Source organism: Puma concolor, chromosome D3 (assembly GCF_028749965.1).
Source record: "Puma concolor isolate L17-30 chromosome D3, mPumCon1.1.hap2, whole genome shotgun sequence".
Classification (NCBI taxonomy): domain Eukaryota; kingdom Metazoa; phylum Chordata; class Mammalia; order Carnivora; family Felidae; genus Puma; species Puma concolor.
This window is the reverse complement of record NC_141678.1, coordinates 76,133,568-76,146,988: the sequence shown is the minus strand read 5'-3', so window position 1 is coordinate 76,146,988 and position 13,421 is coordinate 76,133,568. Positions and strand designations below refer to the sequence as shown.

Here is a 13,421-nt window from a genome sequence, read left to right as displayed (position 1 = left end):
TGTAAAGCATCCTGATGCCCACTCCCTGAGGAATGCCAGCAGTCAACAGGCTCACTCACCACCACTCCCCCGAGGTGGGCGCTCTTTGACCTGGAGTTAACCAAAGCCATGCTAGCTGTGCTTGTCAACGTAAATAGGCAGTTGAATTAAACAGCAGATGAAATTATAAAATACCAGGGGAAGAAGGCTCTAGAAGGACACACACATAGACACACTCATGAAATTAGGTGTGAGACAAATGCACAAGACCAGGCAAAGTATAAACATCTAGGATTATACTCTGAGACTGCTTAAAAAAAAATTTTTTTTAATGTTTATTTTTGAGAGAGAGAGAGAGAGAGAGAGAGAGCGCACACGTGCGCGCATGAGTGGGGGTGGGGCAGAGACAGAGAGAGAGACACAGAATCCGAAATAGGCTTCAGGCTCTGAGCTGTCAGCACAGAGCCTGACGTGGGGCTCGAACTTGGGAATGGTGAAGTCATGACCTGTGCCGAAGTCGAAGTCGGATGCTTAACTGACTGAGCCACCCAGGCGTCTCTGATACTCTGAGACTGCTTTACATGTATCTTTAATTTCTTAACTTACTTAAACAGAAGATGGCATGGCTCAGGAAGAATGTTCTAGAACTATAATCAGTGGTCCAATTATAGAAAGGAAAAGCGTTGGTCTCACATCAAGAGAAGAAAAATAAAATTATCTTGACAGGATTTAAATTAAAATGAAATGTTTAAGAATACATATAATTTTACATGATTCCACACTTGAGCAACATTTTTGATTAACTGAGCAACTTCTGGGGCTGACTCTGCTAGATCCAGGGGCTTTTATGTACCTCCTCTGACCTCCTCCCCCACTCAGATGTGAACTCCATCAGGAGCTCTATTTAAGATAGGAGCTACCAAATTTTGACAGAAAGCTCATTTAAATCATCAACCTATCATGAGCTATAGAGGCATGTCCTCATATGTGTTTTAGAGTACTTATGGATCACATTTATTGAATGGTTACTAAATGCCAGTCCTTGTTCTAAGTACCTTATATATCAAGAGTGGATACAAAGACTACAAAGCAATGCATCCAGAATGAATTCAATGATCTGTGACTCACCTAATATTTTCTAATTTTATATACTAAGTATACATGGGATATCTAAATACCTGAACACACATACATATATACATACACATGTGCACTTTCATTTTTTTTTATGTGTTAAGAGGAAAAAGAGACAGCTAGCTAGGAAATTGAATGGCATTTAGAAATGTAGATAGAACGTGAATTTGAGATTAAAAATAAACTTTAGTCTAAGCTTGTGCAAGGATGTTGAAATGCTTGTAACAACTCTGCTGGGCTTGTAAACAGAATTCTCTGACTGATGTATTTCCAACTACAGATATTACCAAGTATTTTAATTTTCCTTCTTGGTGCAAAAATCCTGAATGCCACCATTCAAAGTGTAACACAGATATAAGAAATACTCAGCGAGTGATAAGAGGAGATAAACAACAGAAACACACACAGTCAGTTCAAAATATTCTTCAAAGATGTTTAAACTTCCAGAATAAATGATGGCCTGATTTTAAGCACTGCTCCAGATATCTGTTTCTCTTCCTAGAGATTCTTCTCTAAATAACATTTCACTTTCAAAACAGGAAGCTTGTTAGGTAATTCTTCAACACGGTGTCGGGAAGCCATTGTCTTCCCCAACCATTCATCTTACTATCACCCCCAATGCCAGATTTCTGGTTGCACCTGCCATAAAACCAGCTGCTGAAAAGAGCAGGAAGAAAATACCTAAAATGTCACAGTCTGACTAAGTACTGTAGTCAATTGTCACTGCAATTTTTGCAATCACCACATAAGTGCCCTTGATGTATAAGCGTTATAGACTTCTGCTCAGTGAAAACTGTGCCCGAAGCTTCAAAACTCTGCCTTAAAGAAACATCAATCTTACTGTCCACCAGATCCCTAAGGTCCATAGCTCTTTCTAACTACTAGTAAAATCTTTGTTATTTTTAGAGAGAAGAACATATTGTTTTCCAAACTTCTATTAATATAGGTATGTTTGCTGACAGTTTTGTTAAGTCTTGAATATTAGCTTTCTTTTGATATATAGTAGCCTTAGACTGCTTGCCAAAATTAAACGTATTAGAGAGAATTATATGGTTTATTTTCATTAGAGTGCTTTAAATCTCATGCTGAAAACATTTTCATATCTTGCCAAGCCCCTTTTAAAAAATATTATTTATGGAAAAATATCTTTTATGGAAATAAAATATTATTTATGGAGAAAGCCAGCATTCAGTTGTTTCTTTAACACTTTGCTAACAGCATATAACTTTACAAAATCTGTTACTGACTTAGTATTTAATAAGTCACAGATAAAGGGTGTCTCTACTGATCTACTGGAAAAACTGTTTTCACATAAGATTTATGCAATTCCAGGTGTAATGCTAACATGAAAATTGCTATAACATGAACCATTCACATAATGTGGGACAAAGCTTTTGGCTTTTCATAAGCAAGCTTCCCTTAAGCTTTCTTCTTCCTCTGGGCTTTGCAGATGTTGTAAATTATGCAGAATTATGCCTTCTGCCTGGCATAATGTCCCTTCCCTTTCCTCTTTTCTAATTGCTAATGGCTCAATTCGGATGCCCTCTCCTTTAGAGAACCCTTCCAGACCATTCTCCCGAGATTCCTAAGCAAGTCTGGGCTAGCGTGCCTCTTATGTTCTCCCACAGCATTCTAGATTGCCCTGCTAGAAAGCATGATCACAGTATTTCAATTATGGGCTTATGTCTTATCTTACATACCAAATCATAAACTCCTTGAGGGTAGGAACAGTTCGTATTTATTTTGTTGCCATCTTGCTTATAATATGGTATCTGGTACAGAGAAGAGCCGTCATAAATTTTTTAATTTTAACTTTATTTTTGTATAATACTTTAAAAGATAAGATGAATGATAACTCCTCAATAAATGGGTAAATTGTCTGTTGAATAGGATGACAAATACAAGAGCCAAAACACACAAACTGTGAGGTTTCATTTTTTATAAGAATAATTGTGGTTCAAGAGTCATTCTGTTTGTTATTCACAGGAATATTAGGGAGGGTGTGAAAAACTAATGCCCATCAACTGTGGGCAGTTTCAAGTTTCAGAGCATTCTGGCAATCAGATGCAGAAATCTTCTGACTTAGTACTCTACAACCAGGAATTTACTCTAACGTATCAGATAGGCATGAAAAGTTATATAAATTAGGCCATTCAATGCCAACACTGTTTGTAATGGTGAGAAAGGCAGGGTAGAGAGCTTAAATGTTAATTGATAGAGGACTGGTCAATGGCATCTCCTACATCTGTGTTTTGGAATACTATGCAGTCATCCAAACCGATTAAAACAGCCCTTTGCACTTAATGTGTCCAATGCTGACGTCCTGAACTTCATTCCTACTCCCAGCCTGCTTTTCTCCCGGTTGTTACGGCATCATAATCCATCTGTAAGAGCTGCTCATGGCTCACACCTGGATCACCCTGAATTCTTCTGTCTCACCCCCGCCTCCCCCTTAACAGCCCCACACCGCACCTACATGTGAACAATCACCAAAACCTGGTGGCTCTCCTTCGTCTTTCCACTTTTCTCCGTTCCCACTGCAACAACTCGACTCCCACCTCAGCAGCAAGCAATCAATCTTTTAAAATAAAAATGGATCACACCGACTCCAATTTTTAGAACCTATCTTACAGAGAGAAAAGTATTGGTGTATAAAGACATATATTCAAAGATGTTTACTGCATCCTTGTTTGTAAGAACGCAAAGCTGGATTCAATTTGAATATTTCATCAATAGAAAAACAGTTGTCTTAAAGTATTTTACATGAAAAATATAAAGTATTTTACATTTTATAAGGAACATGCTAGATTAATGTTTGTCACCTGGGAATTCTAGCTATGACACACTAAGATTTTTTTTTTAACTTGCAGAGTAGTGTATTTCCTATGAATCCAATGTTGTGAAATAAAGAACAAAAGCATTCCAAAAACAACAAATACAAAATAATTTTAAAATACAGATCATATAATTTCCCTGCTTAAAATTTGCTGAAGGCATTTCATCATACTAGAATAAAATCTGAGATCCCCACCTTGGCCTTCTGGATTGGAATTCTTCCTCTCCTATCCCATGCCATCTCAAATCTATCTTCCACTTGCTCACAAAATCAGTGCCCTCTGCGCTTGCCTTTTCTCTGTTCCCCAAACTTTTCAATGTTCAAACCTTACTCTCTATACTACCTGCTCCTTATAATGCCCTTCTTCTAGATGGTGGCACAGTCTGAGGTTAAATGCCATCCCCTCAATGTGCTCACCCCTGAGTCCCTAAAGCGGTACCCAGTCATTCCACTGTATTATCCTACCACTACCTGGTATTCCCTTGTTAGTTTCTTACTTGTCTCCTCTCCTCTCACTAGAACAGAAGCTAGTTGAGGGCAGTATGCCTGTTTTATTTACAGCTAAAAGTAGGCATTCATTACATACTTGCTATTATTGAAGGAGATATACGGACTCACAGGAAGAGATAAAACATTGTTAAGTACAAAAAAAAGCAGGCTGCAGGAAACTATTATACTGGGGAAGAGGGAGGGAATAATATTATTTGTATATTACAGAAACAAGACTCAAAGTATTCAAACAGCTAAAACAGGAATTAACTCTAAACTACAGGTAACAGTAGACTTTAACTTTCCGCTTTAAATATTTTGTTACTGCTTCAGGTTATTTTTTAAATGAACACGAATTACATTTATAATTGAAAGAAGCAATCAATATAATTCATTTTGGGAAAAAATGGAATGCCAGAGAAAAAAGCAGGTAGACTTCCTCTTCCACCAGCTGCCACACATCTTCCTCTTCTCTTGTTCTCATGTAAATGCTAATCATTCAAACACTGTATCTAGACTTCTCAAGGAGAGGATGGAAATTATCCAAATTACTCAATTCTGACTGGCTAGGTATCAGCAGATTATTGTCAAAGAAAACAAAATACTTGGGAATGCAAGTTGGTGCAGCCACTGTGGAAAACAGTATGGAGGTTCCTCAAAAAACTAAAAATAGAACTACCCTACGACCCAGCAATTGCACTACTAGGTATTTATCCAAGGGATACAGGTGTGCTGTTTCGAAGGGGCACGTGCACCCCCATGTTTAGAGCAGCACTATCAACAATAGCCAAAGTATGGAAAGAGCCCAAATGTCCATCGATGGATGAATGGATAAAGAAGATGTGGGATATATATACACTGGAGTATTACTTGGCAATCAAAAAGAATGAAATCTTGCCATTTGCAACTACGTGGATGGAACTGGAGGGTATTATGCTAAGTGAAATTAGTCAGAGAAAGACAAATATCATATGAGTTCACTCATATGAGGACTTATGAGACAAAACAGATGAACATAAGGGAAGGGAAACAAAAATAATATAAAAACAGGGAGGGGGACAAAGCATAAGAGACTCATAAATATGGAGAACAAACAGAAGGTTACTGGAGGAAGTGTGGGAGGGAGGATGGGCTAAATGGGTAAGGGGCATTAAGGAATCTATTCCTGAAATCATTGTTGCACTATATACTAACTAATTTGGATGTAAATTAAAAAAAATTAAATAAAAAAAAGTAAAAAAAAAAAAAAGAAAAAAGAAAACAAAATACTTCTGTCAGAGAGAGGAAAAAAAAAAAAAAAAAACTTAAGGGAAGCTTCATGCTGGCAAAAAGAAGAAACCGAATCAGGCATTGGCTATAGCCTGTCAGATCCAGAGATGAAGCAGAATAAAAAATTTTACACCAACTTTAGACCTAATAAAAACTAGTTAAGATTCTAACGACAGTTTTCTTTTGAGTTATGAAAGCAGCCACCCACCTATGGATCATAAAAATGGCTTGTGGTTTACATAAAAAGGTTAAGTTTATAAGTGAACTAGACTGAATTTCAATAGATAAGTAACAAAGGGATAAGGAACACATCATATGCAAATGAGGGAGAATGAGAACACTCACAACCACTCCTGTTGAAACCGAGAGAAACTACAAAAAAATTATGCTAACAAGTGAGAAACTGAAAATAATAATAATCAAATGGCTGAATTACTGACTTCATCTTTTATATCTTAAAAAGGATGAAGAAAACAGATGTGGAAAATTACACAGTAATAAAGTTCTTAAAAACAAATCCAGTGGTGATTAATAGAAGACTTTAAACATACGCAATCAGATGGGCCAAAAACTGAGCTATGCTGGCAGCTGAGAATAGTATATTTAAAAATTGGCCTAAAATTACTTTACTTGAGAAGATTCTTATATAGCAGTAACACTAAAAGTAGTATTTGTAATGATTTTTAAGAAATTATTGAAAAAAAGTATATCAGTAGGACAACAGATTAATGGTATGGAAAATCAGGATAAACAAAAGGACAACTATTAAACATAAATGGATGAGGACAGATCAGTCAAATGGTGAAATCTGCTAATTACTTGGCTTGATATTCCATTCACTCTACTTGCAAGATTAATCAAGTAGTCCTGGAAACAGCAGCAAAGAAAATCGTAAGAAAGAAATTGTAATAGATTTACTTGGTATGAAGTTTAACGTACAACAGCAGGAGTGAACAGAATGAGGCTGACTGATTATTTAATGACTAAATAATAATTATGATGGTAAAAGTTTTTAAGCCCTTACTATTGGCTGACATTTGCTTTATATATATTCTTTTAATCTTCACAACACAATGTTATGAAAGTTATTATGTCCATTTTATAGGCAAAAAGTAAAAACCCTAAAGCATAAAGAATTTAAGTACCTTGCTCAGGCCACAAAGCTAATAAGGGCTGAGCAAGGATTCAAACCCAAGTCAGTCTGCTTCCAGAATCTGCTCTAATACTGCTATTAGACATAGATATATAACTTGCTAATTAATTTTAATATCAAATTTGGTAGGTCACAAATGCTATTAAAGAAATAATTATAATTTATCCAAACCAGAAATATGGTACAAGTAAAGAATTTGAGAAGGCCATATAGATTTATGGGGGTGTAAGGAATTCAAAGGAAAATAAATTTCAATAGAAACGTTAATGAAAACAGGGCCAATTTTCATTATGTTAATGTGGATTATCCTCAGCATTTTTGTTAACCAGCAGCACTTCACCTATAAATATACAGCAACTGTACACCTGTATATATTCAGTAAAATCAGACATTTCAATATAATCTAAAGAAAAGTGTAATGGGAAAGCGGCATTTCTTGAAATCTTTACTGTGTTTGCAACAGATCATCCTACAGATATTTTTGAATGCTTTCCTTCGTACCCTGGGAGAGGACCAAGACAGGGGACAGCACGGCACAGTGTTATTGAATAAAACGGAGCTCAGAGGAGGAGGGGATTATGTATGACAATCAAGGCCAGAATCTCAAAAACCTTGAAGCACACAGGTCAAGGGCCTAATTTAGGTTGTTAGCAGAAGAAAAGGTAGATTTCAGGTATATTGCTAAGACAAGTCGACTGAGCTCAGTGACTGGGTATGAATGGGTGAAGGACAAGGAATAGGAATTGTGATATCATTATATAATTGGGCCCTTAACAGAAAAAGGCAGGTTAGGAAAGAAGCAGGTAGAATGTAGCCTTGGAGAGATTTTCTAAAACACTGAATCTGAAACAATGACAAGAAGCGAAATGGAAATGTCTAGCAGATAAAAGCCTTAGGGCTGGAGTTTAGGCTGAGCCCAGGCTGTAGACCTGATCTGTCTCACCTGCTAAGAGGAAGAGTCAATGATAATGTATGGATTCTTAGCCAAAGTCAGGAAAAAGAACAAGTGAGTGAAGAAACTCAGGCTCTGGGCAGTAGAGCAGTAAGAAGCAACATTAGGGGTTGGGGGCATCTGACTGGCTCAGTTGGTTACACGTCTGGCTCTTGGTTTTGGCTCAGATCATGATCTCATGGTTTGTGAGCTCAAGCTCCACGTTGGGCACGCTGACAGTTCAGTGCCTGCTTAGAACTCATTCTCCCTCCCTCTCTCTGCCCCACCTGTCTCAAAATAAATAAATATTTAAAAATTTATATATATAAAAAAATTAACATTAGGATACCCCAAGACATTAAGAAAACCAGCTAAGGCTACAGTAAAATGAAAAATCAAGATAAGTGATAGAGCTGTGGAAGTCAAAAGACAGAATGTGAGAAGAGGGACCCCTTGGTCCTGGTGTGGACCAGAGAACCCCAGTGATGTCTGAGTATGTGGTTTCAGCGGCTCTGCAAAGGTGGAAGCTAGAAGGTGTGGGGCGAAGGAGGAGCTACAGGCCAGTCATTCAATATGTACACTAGTGAGAGAAAGGACAGGAGCAAATGGTAGCTACAGAAAGAATTACAAAATGCATTTTTTAAAAGGAGTCGGTAAAGAGGGATTCACCAAGACACATACAGGTACTTTTCATGACTCATAACAAAGAGGTTCTCTGGGCTATTTCTGAAAAAATATCCTATCCGATATCCCTTAGAAACAACAAGTAGAGGAAGGAGGGAGGGAGGGTTTCTGACATACCAGGATATAATTATGCCTAAGATTACAAATACATTTTTATTTATTTTTTATTTTTTTTTATTTATTTTTGGGACAGAGAGAGACAGAGCATGAACGGGGGAGGGGCAGAGAGAGAGGGAGACACAGAATCGGAAACAGGCTCCAGGCTCCGAGCCATCAGCCCAGAGCCTGACGCGGGGCTCGAACTCACGGACCGCGAGATCGTGACCTGGCTGAAGTCGGACGCTTAACCGACTGCGCCACCCAGGCGCCCCACAAATACATTTTTAATATAATTAAGGATACTTTATTTTTATTTACCACGTCATACAATGTTTCTTACTATATTTTTTACTCCTAAGACTCACGGTGTTTTATTTGATCAACATGTATTTTATTATGCATCCACTGTGTTCTTTTTTAAAATTTTTTTTTAATGTTTATTTTTGAGAGAGAGAGAGAGAGAGAGAGACAGAGTACAAGCGGGGGAAGGGCAGAGAGAGAGACGGAGACACAGAATTCGAAACAGGTTCCGGGCTCCACGCCATCAGCACAGAGCCCGACGCGGGGCTCGAACTCATGAACCGTGAGTTCATGACCTGAGCTGAAGTCGGCCGCTTAACCAACTGAGTCACCCAGGCACCCCCATCCACTATGTTCTAGACACTAAAAAATGAGCTTCAAAAATGAGGTGTTTTTTTTTTCTTCCAAAAATGAGTTCTTGAAGGAACTTAAACTTTTCCATAATAAAATTCTTATAAGATTTAGATGATTTCTGCCATACTTTCTGCCACAGGTCACTGCCTTTTTTCTAACACTATGGCCAAAGAAAGTGAGTATCTGGATTTACCCGAGTGGATCAGATACCTCCAAGTGACACCGTGAGAACTTCCTGAGGGAAACTAGCTAACAGGTACCTCGGAGAAACTGGCACAGAGCCAGCAGTTATTTATCACAAAGGATGTGTCTCAAAAAGATTGGCGAGTTGGTGAGACATAATATCAAGTCTGCCAAACCAAAGGCAGATATTGCCAGAGGGAGGATTTTCATCGCTGATTTAACCACACACAAACCTGTAGCTCTAAGCATCCACGGAACTTCGTTAGCCTGCTTATTGAGAACGCTGCCTACCAACAAAACTTAAGTACTTCCTGGAGGTACGTTTCTTTTTCTTTAATTAAGCAAAAGTCGAGTCAGGTATATTCCTAACTTGCTAGCGCTTGTCAGGTAAAAACGTAGTCAGCACCACAGCAGGATTTTTAACATCAAAGTTCTGATTTCCATCGTCAGCCGAGAGTCGGCCTAACACCACCGGCAAGCGCTGCCTTTAGGAAGGAAATCCACGCATGGCCTCTGGCGCTCTGCTTCCCTGGTCCACCAGCGAGGAGTGTGAACTAGCCCCAGAGTCCACAAACACCCTGATGTTTCAAGTGACCTTGCGTGTTGTCTAAAGTTAATGCAACTTAACTGCAACGGGATGGGTTTCCAAGTTTCTGTGAATATTATGACAACAACCAGCACTTACTAAACTAACGGCCTGGCGGGCACTGTGCTAAGAATTTCACATCAATTACACGATTTACTTCTCACAGTAACAGGCACTATTTCTATCACCGCTGGCGGCGGGGAAACTTCAGCTCGGAGAGGTTAAGAAACTTCCCTGAGGTTATGAGACGCGTAAGTGGTGATGGGCTTCAAGCCACACGGTTTCTAATTATTCTTCTCTGATGAATTACAGTCCAGTGTTTCCACTGACTTGGCAGTTACATGACTTAACCCTCCCTCCTCAGTTAGCCAAGGCGCAGGTCAGCAAACTTTTTCTGTAAAGGGCCAGCTAGTAAATATTTTCGGCTTTGCGGACTATACAGTATATGGTCTTCAGTGGCTACAACAACTCAGTTCCGCTCTTGCAGTGCGACAGCAACACAGACAACGAGCAAGTCGTCCAAGCAACCAGTGTGGTTGTGTCCCAGTAGAACATTTACTGAAACGGGGCAGGCAGATCTGGGCAAGAGTTACACTGAAGTCAAATTCATGCTCCAGACAGATATGCGTATTTATTCTGTGGCTTTGTATAATCTTCCATTATGTTTGGGAAGAACAAGTCGAGAGAAAATGGACTTAAAAAAACAAAAACAAACACAAAACAAAACAGCAGCAGCCAATGCCAAAAGGTAAGGGACAGGGACTTAGTGTTTCTGTTCTATCCTTTACCAAGCAACGGAGTGACAATGACAGGGACCCTACACGTTCCTCCTCCACTCCCTCACAGGCATGGGTCCTCTGCTTCCACTGGGCCCGTGGATGTCCCCTCAGAGTCTGGCACCCCGCCCAGGTCACAGCACATCTTCCCATCAGCTGTGACTCTCCCTGTATAGTGGTTATATAAGCCTTACCGTCCTGCAAAATCGGAACCCTACCCTTAGAGTCTAGTGAACTTTCTAGTTATCCTCTCTACATGTTTTATGTCATATCTCTGTGTCTTCACTCATGCTAGGGAAACCGTCCCCCTCTCTGTGTTACCTGATGCGGAGAGCTAATTCGAGAAATACGTTACTGCATATTCCCAGTTCAAAACTCCTAGTCCTTGGATTCACTCCTAAGAAGACATCATTTCTGAACATGACAAGTATACTTGTGTATTCTGTTTCAACTGTTGACTCACTGATTTCAAATACTACAACACTGACACCACGAAAGAGTTATGAGAATCCCCGAAGTGTCATTGTCACTGGATATAACTGGTCACTGGCTAAAGCAGTGAAGACTGAGTTTAGAGATTTAGCTTTGTTTTCATGTTCTGAGTGATTAGAAGAAAGGGTAACCTTTATTTTCATACAGAGTTGGGAGGTAACCGTTATTCAATCATACAACACTAATGATCATTTGGGGTATCAAGAAGCTAAGTAGGAAAAACATCATGGGGGCACTAAAATGTCTAAATGTACTAAATATACTGCTTGGTATTCTGTGTCTCTCTCCGTCCCTCCCTCACTTGCTCACTATACCTTTCTCAATATAAATAAAAATTTTAAAAAACTTAAAAAAAAAAGTGTTCAACATTCCAGTCGTCTCCCCTAAACTTGTCTGACCCTGAAACTCTCCCCCCCCCTAACATCTGTTACCATTTCTTAGAACCATGGTTTCATAAAAAGCAACCAGGGAAGCTTTTGGAGAATAAATTAAATGCTGATTAAATTTAAGAGGCAGTTTAAAATTTTAGCTATAGCCTTATGAATTTCTTCATAATACAGTTGAAATTCCTAATACAGTTGAATATAATTCCTAATATGGTGGAATAGATCAGCACTGATAAATGCTACAATGAAACATACGAAGTTATGACTTGGAACTATTTATCAATGAGCACTATAAATTTACCATAACCACCGGGGAGCTTAGCCTTGGTTTTGCCATTTGCTAATAGTATGATCTCTGGGATAAACAGATTTAAAGTCTCAGAGTTTTGATTCACCTCTATCTAGAGCAGGGCCAGATGTGCCCTGTCTAACCAACTGGCACATTTTGAGAATCCAGTGATCGAGATGAAAAACGAAATCATGAACGATTCTTCATCAGCAATAAAGTGTTATAAAAGTATACAAGGAGTTATAAAAGTATAAAAAATAATATATTATCTCATCAGTCTCACTTTTATAGAGCCACACTCAATGCTGTTGTGGTTTTCTTCTTCTCTTAAACTCTGGCTGGAATGTTGTCTTATAATTGCCAAATATCTGGTTTCACTTGGGAAATTAATTTTTGGTTAGTTATTAATCAAAATAATGTATCATCCAGAGTTTCTCAGACAACACATGGCAAAAATAGGAGAATCAGAAAACTCTGTTTGAAAGAAGAGATTTACCGCCAAAGAACTGGTGAGCAGGACCACCTTTCTCTGGGCTCTGTTAGGAACCCATCTGTGGCCGCCCTTCGTCGCCAGTGAATAAAGACAGTAGGGCTCTATATTCTCTGAGTCCTTCATTAAACTATTGATCCCTTTGGCATTATCCATAATGTTCCAGCAGCTCAGCATGTCAACTGGTGAAGCGCTAGTCTCCCACTCCTTTCAATAACTTCCACACTTTATGGAGAGGAAGTCGCAATGATTTATTTACCTGACATTTTCCAGTCCGGATGTCGTACAGGGCCACTGAACCGTGGCGAGCTCCAACGGCTATTCTGTGATTCCGCTCATAATAGCTGACCATGTAGAACCTGGATTGAACATTTTAACAACAACACAAACAAAAACAAACAAACAAAAAAAACAGGTGAGATAACCTGGAGGTGGAAGTGGGCTCTGACATATATTTTTAAATCAACAGATAATTCATACACTGAGATTTTTCAAAACTGTTGCACTTTAGTGGCTCTTAAAATCAACTGAAAGAAAAATGATGTGGAATACCACTTAGTCCCATTAATAATTACTGGCAGGAAAAGACAACTTCATCATTACAACCACCCTTGAATTTTCAAATGATAAACAGGGTCAAATACAAACGAGATTTAATATGGAAATTCAGTTCTGCTGGAGTAACTATTATGCAAATACTTCTATTCGAACAGAAACAGAAAAGATGAAAAGGTGTACATATTCAATCTGATTGTGTTCTCACATTTTATTAGAGTATTAAGCAGTGAAATATTCTTTCTAGCAGAACAATCATAAAAAGCTACATAAATGTTATGCTCAAGTTGATATCAATAATTTAGAATGAAATTAGTAAGTCAGCCACAAGAAAAAGTTATCTGGCAAGTTCCATAGATCTTCCACATTTGCCAGTTTATCTAAATGAGGGCTACGAGTACAGTAGTGTAAATAAGCATATTTGGTACTTATTTGG

The 13,421-nt window shown here is 38.5% G+C and overlaps 1 protein-coding gene across 5 annotated transcripts in view; it reads right to left on the bottom strand.

Annotated features, from left to right (window-relative positions):
- Positions 1–13,421, bottom strand: part of WDR7 (WD repeat domain 7) — a 353,231-nt gene that overhangs the window by 59,278 nt on the left and 280,532 nt on the right. For all 5 annotated transcript variants that reach the window (XM_086683081.1, XM_086683085.1, XM_086683084.1 and 2 more), the window contains one exon: positions 12,690–12,789. In XM_086683081.1, the coding sequence (XP_086539207.1) occupies positions 12,690–12,789 (100 nt within the window). The remainder of the gene's footprint in view (positions 1–12,689; positions 12,790–13,421) is intronic.